The sequence below is a fragment of the Odocoileus virginianus genome, chromosome 17, assembly GCF_023699985.2.
Source record: "Odocoileus virginianus isolate 20LAN1187 ecotype Illinois chromosome 17, Ovbor_1.2, whole genome shotgun sequence".
Classification (NCBI taxonomy): domain Eukaryota; kingdom Metazoa; phylum Chordata; class Mammalia; order Artiodactyla; family Cervidae; genus Odocoileus; species Odocoileus virginianus.
Genome location: NC_069690.1, coordinates 12,603,326 through 12,621,607, shown reverse-complemented (window position 1 = coordinate 12,621,607; position 18,282 = coordinate 12,603,326). Strand labels below are relative to the sequence as shown.

Here is an 18,282-nt window from a genome sequence, read left to right as displayed (position 1 = left end):
AGTGAGAAAAAATTTCTCGATATGTGAGAATCCTGATTTGTTGAGTCTTCTATGTTGTCAGAAGATCAGAAGCTGTGCTGAGGTGGTCAGCTTATATTAAGTGAACTGCCTGTGGTTTTTTTGTCTTTTTTAAAAATAAAAGTTATGGAACAAAGAAAATGTACACTTTGGTAAATTTTTAAGAAATAAAAGAAAAATTATGGGTAATGCACAAATTCTTGCATATTATAAGAAATTCTAACAATACAGTAATATATACAGTAAAAAGTGAAAGTTTATATCTGCTCATCTTGCCTGTATAAATCACCAGTGGTGGATAGTCTAGACTTGTTTTTTGTACTTACACAAGTGTATGCATAATTATATATATATATACATATATACACACATATATATGTATATAGTTTTACTTTGTTTTTGACCTATATGGGATTATTTTAGATTGAACCATACAAAATTGCCAATATAGAACCATTTTTTACCTACCAAAAAATGCAGTTTCTTTTGGAACTTTTCTGGCGGTCCAGTGGTTAAGAATCTGCCTTGCAATGCAGGGGACTTCGTTTTGATCCCTGGTCAGGGAACTAAGGGCCCGCGTGCCACAGAGCAGCTGACCCCACACCCCACAGCCAGAGAGTCCGTGGGCCACAGTGACAGACCCCATGGGCCACATCTGAGACCCATCGCTGCTGAATAAATGAAAAAGTATTTTTTTAAAAAAAACAAACACAGTTTCTTTTGGATCAACCCAGTACTACAAATACTATTCTGGCACTTTTTTTCTCATCTAATACCATTTCTTCAGGATCTTTCTATTTTACTGTATATATTAATAGACCTACCAGATGACAGCATTTTTTTAAAGGGAGAAAAATGCCAGTTTTCTCCTTCTCTACTAATATCATTCTCACTTCAGTTTTTCTCTTTCTTCTTGAAGGCAGCAGAGGAAGTTGGATATCCAGTAATGATCAAGGCCTCAGAAGGAGGAGGAGGGAAGGGAATCAGAAAAGTCAACAATGCAGATGATTTCCCTAACCTCTTCAGACAGGTGGAGTACAAGTTGTCATTCTTTATTTGAACTAATATATGTATCAGAGATATGTGATTTAATTCACACTATAATTTGGGTGTCTAGAAAATATTTAAACTTTTTGTCTGTAACTAATCGAATCATTCCCTTTAGCCTCTCCCTACTTAGTAGCAGGGGGAAAAAATATCAGTGAAATGTCCAATTCAATCTAAGGTTTTATTCATTTAGCTAATTCAAGCAGTAATTATTCTCTCTTATATAAAACTGCTCAGTTTCTCAGATAGCTCTTCCCTATATGATTTGTGTGGCTCATAGGCCTTCCGAGTAACAAGGAAGACTCGGTACCTTCCTATGTTTTTGTGCCCCGCTTGTGCTGACATTTTAGATAAAGTATGTGGGATGGTTAATTCCTGATCTGGATGCTCTTGGCTTGTCCTCACTCAGGCTCTCTGAAATTAAGTAATGCTGAAAATTCTCCAAGCTAGATTTCAACAGTACATAAACTAAGAACTTCCAGATGTTCAAGCTGGATTTAGAAAAGGCAGAGGAACCAGAAGTCAAATTGCCAACATCCACTGGATCATAGAAAAAGCAAGAGAGTTCCAGAAAACATCTACTTCTGCTTCATTGACTATACCAAAGCTTTTGACTGTGTGGATCACAACAAACTGGAAAATTCTTCAAGAGATGGGAATACCAGGCCACCTCACCTGCCTCCTCAGAATCTGTATGCAGGTCAAGAAGCAACAGTTAGAACCAGACATGGAACAACGGACTGCTTCCAAATTGGGAAAGGAATACATCAAGGCTATATATTGTCAGCTTGCTTATTTAACTTATATGCAGAGTACATCTTGTGAAATGCTGGGCTGGATGATGCACAAGCTGGAATCAAGATTTCAGGGAGAAATATCAACCTCAGATATGCAGATAACACCACCCTTATTGCAAAAAGTGAAAGGTATAAAGAGCCTCTTGAAGGTGAAAGAGTGAGTGAAAAAGCTGGCTTAAAACTCCACATTCAAAAAACTAAGATCATGGCATCTGGTCCCATCACTTTATGGCAAATAGATGGGGAAACAGTGGAAACAGTGACAGACTTTATTTTTGGGGGCTCCAAAATCACTGCAGATGGTGATTGCAGCCATGAAATTAAAAGACGCTTGCTCCTTGGAAGAAAAGCTATGACCAACCTAGACAGCATATTAAAAAGCAGAGACATTACTTTACCAACAAAGGTCTGTCTGGTCAAAGCTATGTTTTTTCCAGTAGTCATGTATGGATGTGAGATTTGAGACCATAAAGAAAGCTGAGTGCCGAAGAATTGATGCTTTTGAACTGTGGTGTTGGAGAAGACTCTTTAGAATCCCTTGGACAGCAAGAAGATCAAACCAGTCAATTGTAAAGGAAATCAGTCCTGAGTATTCTTGGAAGGATTGATGCTGAAACTCCAATACTTTGGCCACCTATGCAAAGAACTGACTCATTAGAAAAGACCCTGATGCTAGGAAAGATTGAGGACAGGAGGAGATGGGGGTGACAGAAGATGAGATGGTTGGATGGCATCACCGGCTTAACAGACATGAGTTTGAGTAAGCTCCGGGAGTTGGTGATGGACAGGGAAGCCTGGTGTGCTACAGTCCGTGGGGTCGCAAAGAGTTGGACAGGACTGAGCAACTGAACTGAACTGAAAATTAAGTCAATAGAGGGGTTTAATGACATCTTAGATGCAATTGAAGAAAGAATTAGTAACTGGAAGACAAGTCAGAAGAAAGCTCAGACTGAAGCATGAAGAGACAAAAAGGATGAAAAATACAGATAAGAGCTTGTGAGAGATTATTTGCAAAGATGACCATGATAACTCTTCTCATCCCTATATACACTTCCTTTGTAGTAAGATTTCGCCTTCTTCCCGTAAAGAAATAGTGACTTTTATTCCTTCCACCCTTTGAATTTTGGTTGACTTTGTGACTTGTGTTGACCAATAGAATACAGTAGAAATAGTGACTAGTTTCAAAACCAAAGCTGCAAGTGGTTTCTGGTTTCTGCCCTTGGCCTTTTGGAATGAGCCTCCAGGCTCGCCTTGTGAAGAGCATAGTCTAGGCTTCTGGAAAAAGAGAGGCCACAGAAAGCAGAGATGAATTGTCTCATCTGAGGCTTCCTAGACCTGACAGTTTGATCTACACCTTGGAGACATGTACATGAGTTCATATTAAACCATCCAAGCCTAGTTAAGTTGCTAGGTGGCTAACTCCCTGAGTGGCTCCAAGTCAAGATCAGCAGAGGAACTGCCCAACTGAGCCCAGCTCAAATTGCTGTAAGCAAGCAAAATGGTTAGTGCCCTAAGTCACTGAAATTTTGGTGGTTTGGTAGGCATCAATGGATAGCCGACCTAGAAACTGAAACCTGATGGTCTAATGCTGCCCTGGCAAAAAAAGTAAATTATGTGGCATTTGCTTTGAGACTGGCTCATACGTGAAGGCTGGAAAAGATGGTAAGGAGCTTGGTAATGAAGCCTAGAAGAATGATAAACAAACTTTTAGTGCAGGATGGAACAGAAATGAGGGGAAAGGTCACCCATGTTCTGTAATGATGAAACTGTTACCTGAGACTGTACTGGAAAGTAGAGACTGTATTGAGCTTGTAGATCTACTTAAAGAGATCTTTTTAGATAACGTGTTAAAAGTATCTGTTTGATGCTTATGATTTCATTTTAACTATAAAAAAGAGGTGAACTCAAAAAGGTGTTCCAAACCTGTTGAGTTTAAAAATAGAACTGTTTTTCATTACCAATCTCTCTGACTGGCAAAAAAATTTCAAAGTAAAAAATAACTTCAGAGTAGAGGCCAAATCCAGAGTGCCTGGGAGATCCTTTAAGACCTCAGAAATAATTTAAGAGCTAGAAAAAAAAGGGCTTCTAAGAATTTTAAAGATGTTGTCCCACGGGCAGCCTGACATGCCCGAGGTATAGAGACATCTGTGCAGAAAAGCTATGGATATGTTTTGGGGCAAGAAGTGAATTTTCAATATGATTCATAGGAAACTCATAAATTTTTCAAGATACTTATATTGATGAATGTACCAAAGGGACTGCAAGGGACAGAGACAGTTCAAACCTTAAAGAGGCCTCAGAACTTTCAATTTTCTATGAATAGGAAGCAGACTGGGAAAGTTGTTCAGCTGTAAGCATTAGTCGTTTCTTGTAGTAAGGGAGATTTTTCAGGACCCAGGAGGGCTGCTAAGAACAGAGGAGAGCCATGGTTTAGAAAACCACTCCCAGGGATCAGAATTGGACCACAGAGAAAAGCAAAACAAATTCCATGCTTGTGGAGTAAGGAAACCTGACAACATCTACCCATCTGGACTTCAGAACTATTGTGGACCAGTGACTGTTAATGTACCTCCTATTGTTTCTTCTTTGAACTGGAGTATTTTCTTATCCCCATCTCATCATTAAATGTTGGAAGTGTTGGGAAAAGATAATTTGTCTTTTTAGTTCCCAGATCTTTGCAAAAATAGGAGGAGCTGCACCCAAGGAGTCTCTTTTGCTTGTGGACATGACTCATGACTCATGGAAAATGGACCTCGGGCCTGATGCCATGATTGGATGACTTTGGGGGTCTTGGGAGGGGGTGAGTCTCTTTTGCATGTGGGAGTTATGTGAATTACTGTGGCCAGAAGGCAGACCATAGTAGCTTGTTTGCAGAGATGGCTGCGATACCTCTTCCTATCCTTGTATGTATATCCCTTGGCAGTGTGACTTTGGCTTTTCTCCCATTAAGAGATGGCATCTCTTTTCCCACCCCAAAAGCAGAGATATGACTTTGCCAACAAAGGTTTGTCTAGTCAAAGCTATGGTTTTTCCAGTAGTCATGTATGGATGTGAGAGTTGGAATATAAAGAAAGCTGAGCGCTGAATAATTGATGCTTTTGAACTGTGGTGTTGGAGAGTCCCTTGAACTGCAAGGAGATCCAACCAGTCAATCCTAAAGGAGATCAGTCCTGAGTATTCATTGGAAGGACTGATGCTGAAGCTGAAACTCCAATACTTTGGCCACCTGATGTGAAGAACTGACTCATTTGAGAAGACCCTAATGCTGGGAAGGATTGAAGGCAGGAGGAGAAGGGGATGACAGAGGATGAGATGGTTGGATGGTATCACCGACTCAATGGACATGAGTTTGAGCTCCGGGAGTTGGTGGTGGACAGGGAAGCCTGGCGTGCTGCAGTCGTGGGGTCACAAAAAGAGTTGGTCACAACTGAGTAACTGAACTGAACTGAACTGAATCTTAGCTGGCCTTGTGGCTTGCTTAGACCATTAGAATGTGGCCAAAGTGGTATTGTGTAAGTTCTGGAGGCTAGTGCTTGTGAAGCCTTGCAGTTTCTGTCTTCACCAACTTCTTAGAGCGCTGCATTGAAGAAGTCCTGGTTTAGCCTACTGGAGGGTGAGAGGTCACATGCAATAGAAATGAGCTGTTCCAGTTGAGGCTCCATAGACCCACCAGCCAACAGCTGACACAAACCATCAGGCATTTGAATGAGACCATTCAGCCCTACTCAAGTCACCAGATGATGATATGCAGATTGAGTGGCCACAGGCACGACCAGACCTGCCTGGATGAGCACAGCATCAAAAGCAAAGAAAATGGTTGGTGTCCTAAGCAAGCTACTGAGTTTTGAGGTGACTTGTTATGTAACAGAACAGAGCATAAGAGATTTGGCACATGAAAGACAGTGAAATCATCTAGCATTACATACCTGGAGTCTCAGGGGAGGAGAGAGAGCAAACAGAGCAGAGGCAGTGTTTGAAGAAATCACGGAGCGGAAGCAGTATTGGAAGCATCATGATTGTCCTTAGTCATGTCTGACTCTTTGTTGACCCTTTGGGCTGTAGCCTACCGTGCTTCTCCGGCCATGGGATTTTTCAGGCAAGAGCACTGGAATGGGTTGCTATTTCCTCCTCCAGGGGCTCTTCCCAATAGAGGGATCAAACCCATGTCTTTGGCATTGCAGGTGGATTCTTTACCTGCTGAGCCACTGGGGAAGAGACAATGGCTAAGAATATTTCTGAACTAGTGAACTAATGGCTCAGAATTTCCTGAAAAGATACCAATCACAGACTCAAAAACCACGATGAGCCCTGCAAGGATAAGTACAGAGAAAACCACATCTAGGCTTATCAGAGTAAATCTGCCACCTCACTCCCCTAAAAAGAGAGAGAAAAAGAAAATCTTAAACCAGCTGCAAAAAACAGGTTACTTTCAAAGGAGTGACAGTAAGATTGTTAGCTCTCATCTCAGTAGAAATCAGAAAACATTGGGGTATCTTTAAAGTGCTAAAAGAAAATAATTGCAAGTATAGAATTCTGTATCTAGTGGCAATACGCTTCAAAACAGAAGATGAAAGTTCTTTGACTACAACAGTACTGTATATGATGTAATGTGAACCAGGAAAGTTTTTCATCTGGAGCAAGTTGTACATTTGGCTGTTTGGAATTCATGGTAATACTTTGCCCTTTTGTGGAATTTGTGTGCATGTTTTCATGATATTTTGTCCTTTGCCCTTGTAACATGTGTTTATGTATCCATCAGTTAAGAGTTATGTAATTGAGAATATAGTATCTTAAGATTAGATGAGAGTAGGAACTATATATATATTTTGTTTTGTTTTGTTTTGTTTTGTTTTTTTGTATTTCTAACAGGGTCCCTGACACTCCCAGGCGTTTATTTGCCTGTTGAAGTGGAAGCAGCTTATCAAAATAGAAAAGTACTTACCTATTAAGAATTTGTTCTATTTTATTGTCTAATATAGGTTCAAGCTGAAGTTCCTGGATCTCCTATCTTTGTGATGAGACTAGCCAAACAGTCTCGTCATCTGGAGGTGCAGATCTTAGCGGATCAGTATGGCAACGCCATCTCTCTGTTTGGTCGTGATTGCTCTGTGCAGCGCAGGCATCAGAAGATTATTGAAGAAGCTCCTGCTGCTATTGCTACTCCAGCAGTATTTGAACATATGGAGCAGGTATGTGTGTGAAAAGCTCCAAGTTTTGTTTTCTTGCACAGAACTAACACTCATTTAATTCATATGCCCATCTGAGAATAGTGGAATATCAGGAAATTATTCTGGATAATTGATAAGATTGTATCCTTCAAGAGGGAGAGGACATAGGTATATCTATGGCCGATTCATGTTGATGTATGACAGAAATCAACACAATATTGGAAAGAAATTATCATCCAATTAAAAATACACTGTAAAAAGTATCCTTTACCTAGAGGAAAAATAAAAATTCTGCTTTTCTCCCTCTAGTAGAGATGCCAGTGAACACTGCAAACTCTAAATTAGTTAATGCTTTTGACAAAAAATTTCAGTGTACAATTTGAGAAGGGATAAAGAAATATTTTGGAATTTTTAGTCTTATTCTTTGGTTCTTTAACAAGCGCATGATAAGCTGGTTGTTAAGCTGGTAGTTCCATTTTCTAAATTGATTATCCCTCCATCTTCAGATGGATTTATTCAAGTCTGTTATCTCTTAAAAGGTCCTCTAAGTAGCTTTCAAGTTTACATATTCTGTTTTATTACATGAAAAAAAGAATCTCTCAGCAGTTTTATAGGGCCCCTTGGAATTAGCTGTAGTTTAGAAATCTGAACATGGTCTTTTTTGGAACTTAATCTTCTTCTTATTGGAGATATGTTTTCCTTTTTTTTTTTTTTCTTCTGGATTCCCAAGAAGCTAAATATATGGTTGTCTGTGCTTTTACATTTCATCTCTACGTGTGTGTGTTTATGTGTGTATTGAGATTATTCTTTAACTACTGTAGTAAAGTGACCTCCAAAATACAATGGCTTAGGGAGTTCCCTGGTGGCTTAGTAGTTAGCGTCCTGGGCTTTCACTGCCGTGGCCAGGTTCAATCCCTGGTTGGCAAATAGAGATCCTGCAAGCCATTCAATGCGGCCAAAGATAAAAAATAACTATAAAAACTACAAAATACACTTCAGTTCAGCTCACTTGTCTCCGACTCTTTGTGACCCCATGAACCACAGCCCGCCAGGCTTCCCTGTCCATCACCAACTCCTGAAGTTTACCCAAACTCATGTCCATTGAGTCGGTGATACGATCCAACCATCTCATCCTCTGTCATCCCCTTCTCCTCCTGCCTTCAGTCTTTCCCAGTATCAGGGTCTTTTCAAATGAGTCAGCTCTTCACATCAGGTGGCCAAAGTATTGGAGTTTCAGCTTCAACATCAGTCCTACCAGTGAACACCCAGGACTGATCTCCTTTAGGATTGACTGGTTGGATCTCCTTGCAGTCCAAGGGACTTCTTCAACACCACAGTTCAAAAGCATCAATTCTTTGACGTTAAGCTTTCTTTATAGTCCAATTCTCACATCCATACATGACTGCTGGAAAAACCATAGCCTTGACTAGATGTATCTTTGTTGTCAAAGTAATGTCTCTACTTTTTAATATGCTGTATAGGTTGGTCATAACTTTCCTTCCAAGGAGTAAGCATCTTTTAATTTCATGGCTGCAATCACCATCTGCAGTGATTTTGGAGCCCAGAAAAATGAAGTCAGCCACTGTTTCCACTGTTTCCCATCTATTTGCCATGAAGTGATGGGACCAGATTTCATGATCTTAGTCTTCTGAATGTTGACCTTTAAGCCAGCTTTGTCTCTCTCCTCTTTCACTTTCGTCAAGAGGCTCTTTAGTTCGTCTTCGCTTTCTGCCATAAGGGTGGTGTCATCTGTGTATCTGAGGTTATTGATATTTTTCCCGGTAATCTTGATTCCAGCTTGTGCTTCTTCCAGCCCAGTGTTTCTCATGATGTACTCTGCATATAAGTTAAATAAGCAGGGTGCTAATATACAGCCTTGACGTACTCCTTTTCCTGTTTGGAACCAGTCTGTTCTTCCATGTCCAGTTCTAACTGTTGCTTCCTGACCTGCATACAGGTTTCTCAAGAGGCAGGTCAGGTGGTCTTGTATTCCCATCTCTTTAAGAATTTTTCACAGTTTGTTGTGATTCAAACAGTCGAAGTCTTTGGCATAGTCAATAAAGCAGAAATATATGTTTTTCTGGAACTCTCTTGCTTTTTTGATGATCCAGCACATGTTGGCAACTTGATCTCTGGTTCCTCTGCCTTTTTAAGTCAGTGTAAATTCTGTTTCTCTCTTTCATCATAGTTCAGAGGTGAGCTGGTCCCCGGGGCCCTAGTTTATTGCTTTGCCATTTGGTGGTTTATTCACTCAATCGTGTCCAACTCTTGCAACCCCATGGACTGTAGCCCGCTAGGCTTCTCTGACCAGGGTATTTCCCAGACAAGAATACTGGAGTGTGTTGCAATTTCCTTCTCCCGGGTATCTTCCTAACCCAGGTATCAAACCCGGGTCTCCTGCATTGTAGGCATATTCTTTACTGACTAAGCCACCAGGGAAGGCCATTTCCTAGCAGAGAACAGCAAACTATAGCTAGCAAGCCAAATCCAGCCTGTCACCTGTTTTGTCGAGAAAATTTTATTGTAATACAGCTTGCTAATTTATTTATCTATTATCTATGGCTGCTTTATCTCTGCAGTGACAAAATTGAGTCGTTGTGACAGAGACTATATGGCCCACAAGGCTGAACATAATTATTATCTGGCTTTTACTGAAAGTTTGCCAACCCTTGTTTTAAGGTGTCATCATCTTCATTATTAGAGCTGGCCTATAAGAACGTGTTCACATTGTAGCATGTTGGCAGGGGGAAGAGAGGACTTGGAAGGCAAGCTTGTATACCTGTGGCCAATTCATGCTGATGTATGGCAAAAACCATCACAGTGTTGTAAAGTAACTATCCTCCAATTAAGATAAATAAACTAATTTAAAAAATAAGATCTAGAAGTCACACATCTTACTTCTGCTCACTTTTCACCAGATAAAATTCAGTTACACAATGACACCTAGCTGCGTTGGATGTTAGGGGTTGTAATTACTAGTTGAGCAGCCTTTTGCTCAGCTGAAATTCAGAAGATTCTATTGCTAAATGGATGATGCAAAGAAAAGTTACTGGAGGGCGTTTACCTCTGTGTCTCAGTCTACTCCTCTGGCTACCCATTATCGTTTCACACCCTTTTTCTTACTCTTGGAACTTACTTAGCCTTTCCCCGTAGAAGATAGCCCAAGGTCCCATCCAGTTAACTGTGTTCAACCCAAAGTCCAGGCTCTCTGGATGGTGTGCAGTCCACTGTTATATCTGCATGTAGCTTTTTATGGACCAGTAATCGCAAATTACCTTGTGACACCTCCTTTTGCCATATATAGTTCGGAGTAGGAACAGGATGACTCCCATTTAGGAAAAAAAGAATGAAAAACAGACAATAATCACTAGTCCACAGCAGTTACCACGTTCTTGTAGGTAGGGATTGTGGTCATTTCCTGTCATGCGGTGGAGTAATTCCTCAGCGAGCCCTCTGACTGCCCTTGGTTCTGCTCTCTGAAAGTAACTTCTCTGCCCATCTTTAAGGCCTTGTTCTCTAGGATGTTCTTCCTTGTTCACCTCTCTCTGTGGTTGAGCTTTGGTGATCATGCCTTCTTTAGCAGAACTTTCCCAGCTCAATTCCTATTAGTGCAGGATTCGGGCCACAAAGATTACTGAGATTATCAGTCATGGGTTTGGAAAGCCAAGTTACTGGTATGTTTAGCAATATGATTCCTTCACAACTGAGTAAGTTTCTGGACTCTTTGCTTCTAGTCAGCTTCAGGTAGGAATAATCATACCCAAGGTTTCTCTGGACATAATTTTTCCTCTTTATTTACTGCCTTCTGTATTCAGCTCTTTTTCTCTCCTCCATTCAGTAAGACTACCTTGAGGCCAGCTGAAACTACAGCAACCGCCCTTGATCTCATCTTTGACAGTGTGTTGCTTCAAGGCAAAATTCTCATCTTTGGTTTAGGGGTACAAAGCCTTTTGGTTTTTTCACATTCTGACTTTTTCTAGCCAGTTTTCCTAGGGCTTAGTTGGTATTTTGTTTGCATTCCAAGTTATTTTAGGAGACAGTTTACCAAACGTGTGTGTGTTTGCCTCACTGTGTGGCTTGCAGTATCTTAGTTCCCCAACCAGGGATCAGACTCATGCCCTCTGCAGTGGACATGTGGAGTCTTAACCACTGTACTGCCAGGGAAGTCCCTCCAAATGTTTTCTTATGCCTCACAAGGAGCCCACCAGTTTTTCATTTTGCAGTATCTGTTTCCTTGAGAACTACTACCCTATTTTTAACTCAGTATCACATACTTTAGTTTTTTTCAACAACAACATCCTTCCTGAATTTAATAGTTTCTGTATTGATTAGGGTACAGATTAAGCTATTGTAGTAACGAAATCTAAAAAACACAACCGCACAATAGGTTAGAAATTTATTCTTCCTTTTCATTCATAACCTGAGGTGATTAGGACCATTCTGCTCCATGAGACCATTTTGGGATTCAGGTTCTTTCTCTTTGGTTTTGTACTCTTAGTATGTTCTCACCTGCATGATGAAATAGGCTTGCACTGTCATGACCACATTCCAGTCCGTAGAAAGGAAAGAGCTGAGAATAGAGGGTAAGCAATTCCTTTTCAAAACATGAATCAGGGATTACCCTTTACTCACCCATTCTGACATTGCATTTGTTAAACCTTAGTCACTTGCTGTCAGAGTGGAAAATCTAGGCTCTATCTGGACACCCATGTTTCTAGGAAGAATACTGGAAATACTGGACAGAGGGTACAATGAAGGCTCTGCCATGGTGCTTTATTTCGCCTGCATAAGGTGGGATTACCTGTGACCCCAAGTGGAAAACACTGTTTTCACTCAGCTTTGAATTGAGTTTGTCATCCACGTGTAGGAATCTTGTGTAATAATCAAAGAGGGTGAAATTAATTCTCATGTGGCCACAAGCCGCTGGTGGCTCTTTGAGAGGGAGGAGCTTCAGATGAGCAGTGGGCCGTCTGCTGGGCCGTGAGGCGCTTAGATGGCTTCTCTTTCTCCTTGGAGTGCGCCGTGAAACTCGCCAGGATGGTTGGCTATGTGAGCGCGGGGACCGTGGAGTACCTCTACAGCCAGGATGGCAGCTTCTACTTTCTGGAACTGAACCCTCGGCTACAGGTGGAGCACCCCTGTACGGAGATGGTGGCCGATGTCAACCTCCCTGCCGCGCAGCTCCAGGTGAGTCACCCTGCGCTCGGCTCCGAGGGCTGCCTGGAGACGTTTGGCATGAGAGGTGCCCGCCAAACTGGCTCAGCCAGCCTGTGTGAAGAGAAAAGTGCCTCCTGTCCAAGTCTGGTGTGATGCTCCTCTCTTGCACTGGATGGCTTGGGATGTGTGGATGGGTTTTCCTGATATGGATCAGTTCTGGAGTATTACTTTTTAGCCCGACACATCTGATATAAAATGTCATATTTTTGCAAGACTCTTTACAAATAATATGCTGTACTCAGGTGTTTTAATTCTGGGAAGCCTTACTTTTTAATTGTCCTCCACTCCTTTTTCTTCCCTGGAGAAGGAAACGGCAGCCCATTCCAGTATTCGTGCCTGGAAAATCCTGTGGGGCAGAGGAGCCTGGAGGGCTACAGTCCATCAGGTCATTTTTTTGAGCTTCCCCAGTGGCTTAGTGGTAAAGAATCCACCTGCCAATGCAGGAGAGGTGGGTTTGATCTCTGGTTTGGGAAGATCCCCTAGAGAAGGAAGTGGCAACCCTCTCCAGTATTCTTGCCTGGTAAATCCCATGGGGCAGAGGAGTCTGATGGGCTACAGCCCATGGGGTCGCAAAAGAGTTGGATATGACTTAGTGACTAAATAGCAGCTCCTTTTTCCTAGTGTAATTCCACTTCAGAGTGGTGGGTGAGGTTTTTCCTGGCAAGAGTGTGTCAGCACACATTTATTTTTATAATGTTTAAAGTAGCACTGTTAATATTATTTTCTCCATTCTGCCCAGGAAACAGATGCTGTGGGAAGCAGTAATAGCTAATGATGAAGCTTGATTTGATTTGTAAATACATACTCTTTGTCCACAATGGGAACCCCTTTTGGTCCCCAGTGGTCCCTAGTAAGGAACCCAGTAAATGAAGATTTATGTATATAAATCTACCTTTTCCATTGGTTTGTGGGGATAATTTGGAGGTAATTATGACATAGTTAGGACTTTTTAGCTGTCTGAACTTCTTGGAGAGCCACTGACATTGAGTCTTCACTTGGATATTTTCATTCTGATTAAAAATGTCATATTTTTGAAAGACATTTTACAAATACTGGTGATGGAGAAATGACAATTAGAGGGAAGCTCATGTCTATTGCATTAGGGATTTGGGGACTCTTTAAAAAGTGGGAAGTAATTAACACCTTCTGTGTGTTTTGTTTCAAGTAATTTAGAGTTGCTTATTCAGTGATGTAGAATATAGACAATAAAAACAAAGTGTTTTAGGTGGTGGCTACTCAAGTGGAAAGTCTTCTCCGTCATCTGATGGCCTCCATGTTTTAAGGGAAGTAACTGTGGAAGATGAGTGACGTGTGTTTTATTGCCTTTCAGATTGCCATGGGGATCCCCCTGTACAGAATCAAGGATATCCGGATGATGTACGGGGTCTCTCCCTGGGGCGATGCTCCCATTGATTTTGAAAATTCGGCTCACGTTCCTTGCCCAAGGGGCCACGTTATTGCTGCTCGTATCACTAGTGAAAATCCAGATGAGGTAACACAGCACTTAAAAGGTTTGCACTTCTTTTTCCCCCACTGTGAACTTTAATATTAAGATGCTATCTGAGGGCATATCTAAAGTACCTTGGGACCTCCCCTGGAGAGGGAAATTTATAGAGGCTTCATGGGAGCAGACAAGTGAGTGATCACTGTTGCCCCGGCCATTGAGTCCTGCCCGTGTCACCGCCGAGTCCTCAGTGGGTCTGTAGCGCTGGACACTGGCCCACAAGCCTGAATGGTTTTCCTGTGCCATCTCCACTCATGTGTCTATGTGGTTACATAGAACCCGACCAGTGAGTATATGAACGTTCTCTTTCTTGTAAATATAACATCATCTCATATTCTTCACTCCCTAACAGGGTTTTAAGCCCAGCTCAGGAACAGTTCAAGAGCTGAATTTTCGCAGCAATAAGAACGTTTGGGGTTATTTCAGTGTTGCTGCTGCAGGCGGGCTTCATGAATTTGCTGATTCTCAGTTTGGTCACTGCTTTTCCTGGGGAGAAAACCGAGAGGAAGCAATTTCGTGAGTATAATAGCATGTGGTTGCATTTCAAAAAATAAACTTGTGGTAGTCTTCAGTGAAGTGTGAGCATGGGAAAGGGAATCATGTATTGCTATAGAAGCACTAATGTGGATAATCTTGAAGAAATTTATCTTCAATTGTAGTTGCATTAATGTTGTATTAAATTTATGCAGTGTTTGGCAGATGTTTTTCAGTCTGTTACTCTGAGCCTTTTCAAATAATTTTTTGTTTTCATGTGTTTTTGATCAACGTATAAAATTGATTACTCTAAAGATGTCATATTTTTCTATAGAAATAGTATTGTTATTTGGGGCAGAAGTAGATTTTTGACTAAGACCTTGGCATCTTATATCATGGATAAGATCCATTATTTGTCATCAAAATAAAGGTATAGCTATAAATGTCCTATAGTCATTTAAAATAATAAAGTTAAGCTGCTTGTTACATGAAAAGGGCTTAAGGGAACTATCCACATCACTTTATATGAGGGACCTCAATGTGCTATGAAATATATGCACAACTTACAATATAGCTAGTATATTATAGGTATTAGTTAATATTCTATTGAGTGTAAACATTTAATATTTAATTTAATATTAAGTTTTGCTTGCCTGAAAAGTAGGGCCCTAATAGGTGATTTTGACAGGTTAGATATTTTAGAATGTCTATCCAAAATTGGTTTACCTGTTTTATTTTTTTTAATTGTCGATTGACTTTCACCAAGGGTTTAATACTATTCCTTTGACTTTTAACCTGTACACCCAGATTATGTAATCAGTAAACCCTTTTTAATAATGTTTTCAGAAGTTGGGAAATCTCAGTTTTTCTGTATTTTGTGCTCTACAAAGCAGTGCTCCCACAAAAACCATCCGGTATAAAGTTGCTTTTTGCATCCTGCTTTGCCAAAGTGAAGAAAATAAATCTAATGTTTTGAATAAACTAGAATATAAACCTAATGTTATGAAGAAACTAGAGCTTGCACACCAGTGGTTTTCTGGCTAGTCACAGCCACTGATGTGTTTTGATTGGCTTATAGAGTATTGTTTAAAAAGTGGGAGATTGAAATAAATATATGCATTTCTGCTGTCTCTTGAAAAAAATGGGGTGACAGTAACATTGGTTTTATATTCCACTTGGCCAAAGTTAACTGAGGCTTTGTGTGACTGCTTCTCTTAGAGGAAACACGAACTCTCTAGTTCACACAGTCCCCCGTCCAGCCTGCCTCATTCGTTTACATCCCCAGAGTGGCCGCTATTGATATTTAGGTTTCCATTCTTGATTGGCAGGCCACCAAGCCTTCTCTCTGGGACACGTCTTATGACTTGCTCCAAAAGTCTTGCTCCTTACTTCCCAGCCTGCTCTGGACATCTATATGCAGTGTAAAGCTGCCAGGCTAACGTTGAGCATATGAAAATTACAGTCTCTGCAATAAGCATGCTTTCTTTTTTTAATATTTTATTTATTTATTTGGCTGTATTGGGTCTTAGTTGTGGCACTTGGGGTCTTTATTGTGGCACAGGACTCTCTAATTGGGGCACGTGGGCTCCAGAGCACACGGGCTGAGTTGCCCTGCAGCATGTGGGATCTTAGTTCCCGGGCCAGGGATCGAACCCATGGCCCTTGCATTGCAAGGTGGATTCTTACCCACTGAACCAGCAGGGACGTCCCGAAGCATGCTCTTGACCCTGTGCCAGAGTTAATTCTTCAGCTCAGAGTTTGTTTCTTCTTTCTTCATGACATTAGGCTTATATTCTTCAGCCTGGTGTTCACTGCTCTTCTCTAGACTAGTTCCAGCCCATGTTTCCCTTATTATTTCCAATGGACTATAATCTAAATACCACGAGAACAGAACTGTGTGTGTCTTGTTGCTGAGGTGTCCCCTGAATGTAGTAAGTGTTCCGTCGATGCTGAATGAGTGGACTTGCCCCTCATCCTTGTCCTCATAACTGTCTGCTTCAGCTGTAACATTCCCTGGACACAACCCCTCTTTATTTCCTTTTTCCCTTTGTTTCTGCTGTTCCCTCTCTCCATTCATTCATTTACTCCATTCAACAAATACTTACTGAATATTTTAATGATTTCTTGCAATATAATGAGGACCACCATAGGATCTGTGCCATCATGGAACTTGATGATCCAGGGTAAGAGAGGCAAGTAAGCTATTGAACAGAATGTAGGAGGTGCTGTCTCTGATAGTGAGATTACGTGAGGGTGTTACAGGAGTGTAGAGCTGAGTCAGCTACATCCATCCAGAATGGGTCAGGGAAGGTTTCCCAAAAGGAAGGGACGTCTAGATGCATATCTGAAATGTGTAGAGGAGTAAGCCAGGCCAAGATAGGACATAGAGAGGAGGATGGAGATGGGAAACAGAGTAATGTTCTAGGCTGAGAACTCCTGGGCCACCTGGAAGAATATTTCTGTCACAGTCATAATCTTAGCTTTACTTTTATTCCATTTCAGATCCCGTGTTCTTTTTTTCCTTAACTGAGGAGTAGATGATTGACAGTGTTGTCTTAGCTTCAGGTGCACAGCAAAGTGATTCCGTTTTTTATATATATTTTTTCAGATCATTTTCCATATAGGTGATTATAAGATGTTGACTGTAATTCCCTGTGCTATGCAATAGATCAACATTGCTTGTCTGTTTTAGGTGTAATAGTTTGTATCTATTAATCTCATGCCCCTAATTTACCCCTCCTCACTCCCGTTCCCCTTGGGTAACCATAAGTTTGCTTTCTATGTCAGATCTTAACATTCTTTATGAAACCAAGGGGAGGCGGGACTTCTCCCTTCCTAGAACCCCTTGGCGCTTTGCTTTTATCTCTCTTCTGGTATTTATGATATTCTGCCATAAATGTTTAAAGTGATTACTGTCTCCTTTAAGAGCTTAGTATGTGTCTTGAGTGTGGGATGCATAATAAATGTCAAAGTAAGGACCTGCCCTGTTCAGGATAATGCAGAGCAGAAATATACTGGGAAAAAGCTCACAGTGTTGAAATCTTGTTAAAATGTGGTTATTTAACACTTAATTGGGAAGTAAGCAAAGTAATGAGCAAGTCATTCTATAGTTGGCTAAAACACAGCTTAAAAAAAGAAACACTCTTACGTGCAGTGTCAGGCTGAAACCCAACTTTCTCTTTCCTGGTTACCTTCATTGTATGGAAACCTTTAAGTTAAGGTCTTAGTGTTTGTAAAAATTCATTGAACAGTGTACTTAAAATAAGTACATTTTATTATATGTAAATCTTATTTAGATAAAATAAAAAGGGCTTAAGAAGGGGATAATTATGCCCTAATTCTAGTTAACCATCAATCAATGAATGGAATGATGGAAACAGTGAAAACAAAGGGTGGTTTGCACATAATTTGTTCTGTGTTCTGTATAACGAAGTGTCTGTGATCTGCTGATGCTCAGATGGTCGGATTAGTCAGACTCACAAGTTTGCTGACTTCTTGAAAATTCTGTCTGGAATGAGCACTTGTGTATCTGCACCCTCATTTGTTCTTGGGACTGTGTGTTTCTCTCCCCTCCCTCCTAAGACTCCAAAGGGATGAAATAGTTCTTGAAAATAGTTGAAAAACAGTAAAACATTTGTTGCTGAAAGAGATCTGCTTCTGTCCTTCTCCCAGAAACATGGTGGTGGCTTTGAAGGAGCTATCTATCCGGGGTGACTTTCGAACCACAGTCGAATACCTGATCAAATTGTTGGAGACTGAAAGCTTTCAGTTGAACAGAATTGACACCGGCTGGCTGGACAGACTGATAGCAGAAAAAGTACAGGTGGGTATTTCTCCACTTACACAAGCAGCTTCTGGGATTGGGTTTTTATAGGCTTGTGATGAGATCAGTCCATGCCTTTAGGCAAAATATATTTGATTCTAATACAAATGGTTCTAGGTCTGTGTGGAAAAGTCTAGGAGTCAGTGTGATTTTAGCATTGTAAGTAAGCGTTCTTGTGCGTTGTTATGCATTCATTGTATGAGTTGTTGTATTACTTCCAAGGATATAGTTGAA

The 18,282-nt window shown here is 40.9% G+C and overlaps 1 protein-coding gene across 10 annotated transcripts in view; it reads left to right on the top strand.

The window, feature by feature from the left end:
- ACACA (acetyl-CoA carboxylase alpha) overlaps positions 1–18,282 on the top strand; it is a 281,140-nt gene that overhangs the window by 106,904 nt on the left and 155,954 nt on the right. For all 10 annotated transcript variants that reach the window (XM_070478617.1, XM_070478616.1, XM_070478615.1 and 7 more), the window contains 6 exons: positions 938–1,048; positions 6,842–7,051; positions 12,047–12,217; positions 13,578–13,739; positions 14,104–14,267; positions 17,898–18,048. In XM_070478617.1, coding sequence (XP_070334718.1) covers positions 938–1,048; positions 6,842–7,051; positions 12,047–12,217; positions 13,578–13,739; positions 14,104–14,267; positions 17,898–18,048 — 969 coding nt within the window. The remainder of the gene's footprint in view (positions 1–937; positions 1,049–6,841; positions 7,052–12,046; positions 12,218–13,577; positions 13,740–14,103; positions 14,268–17,897; positions 18,049–18,282) is intronic.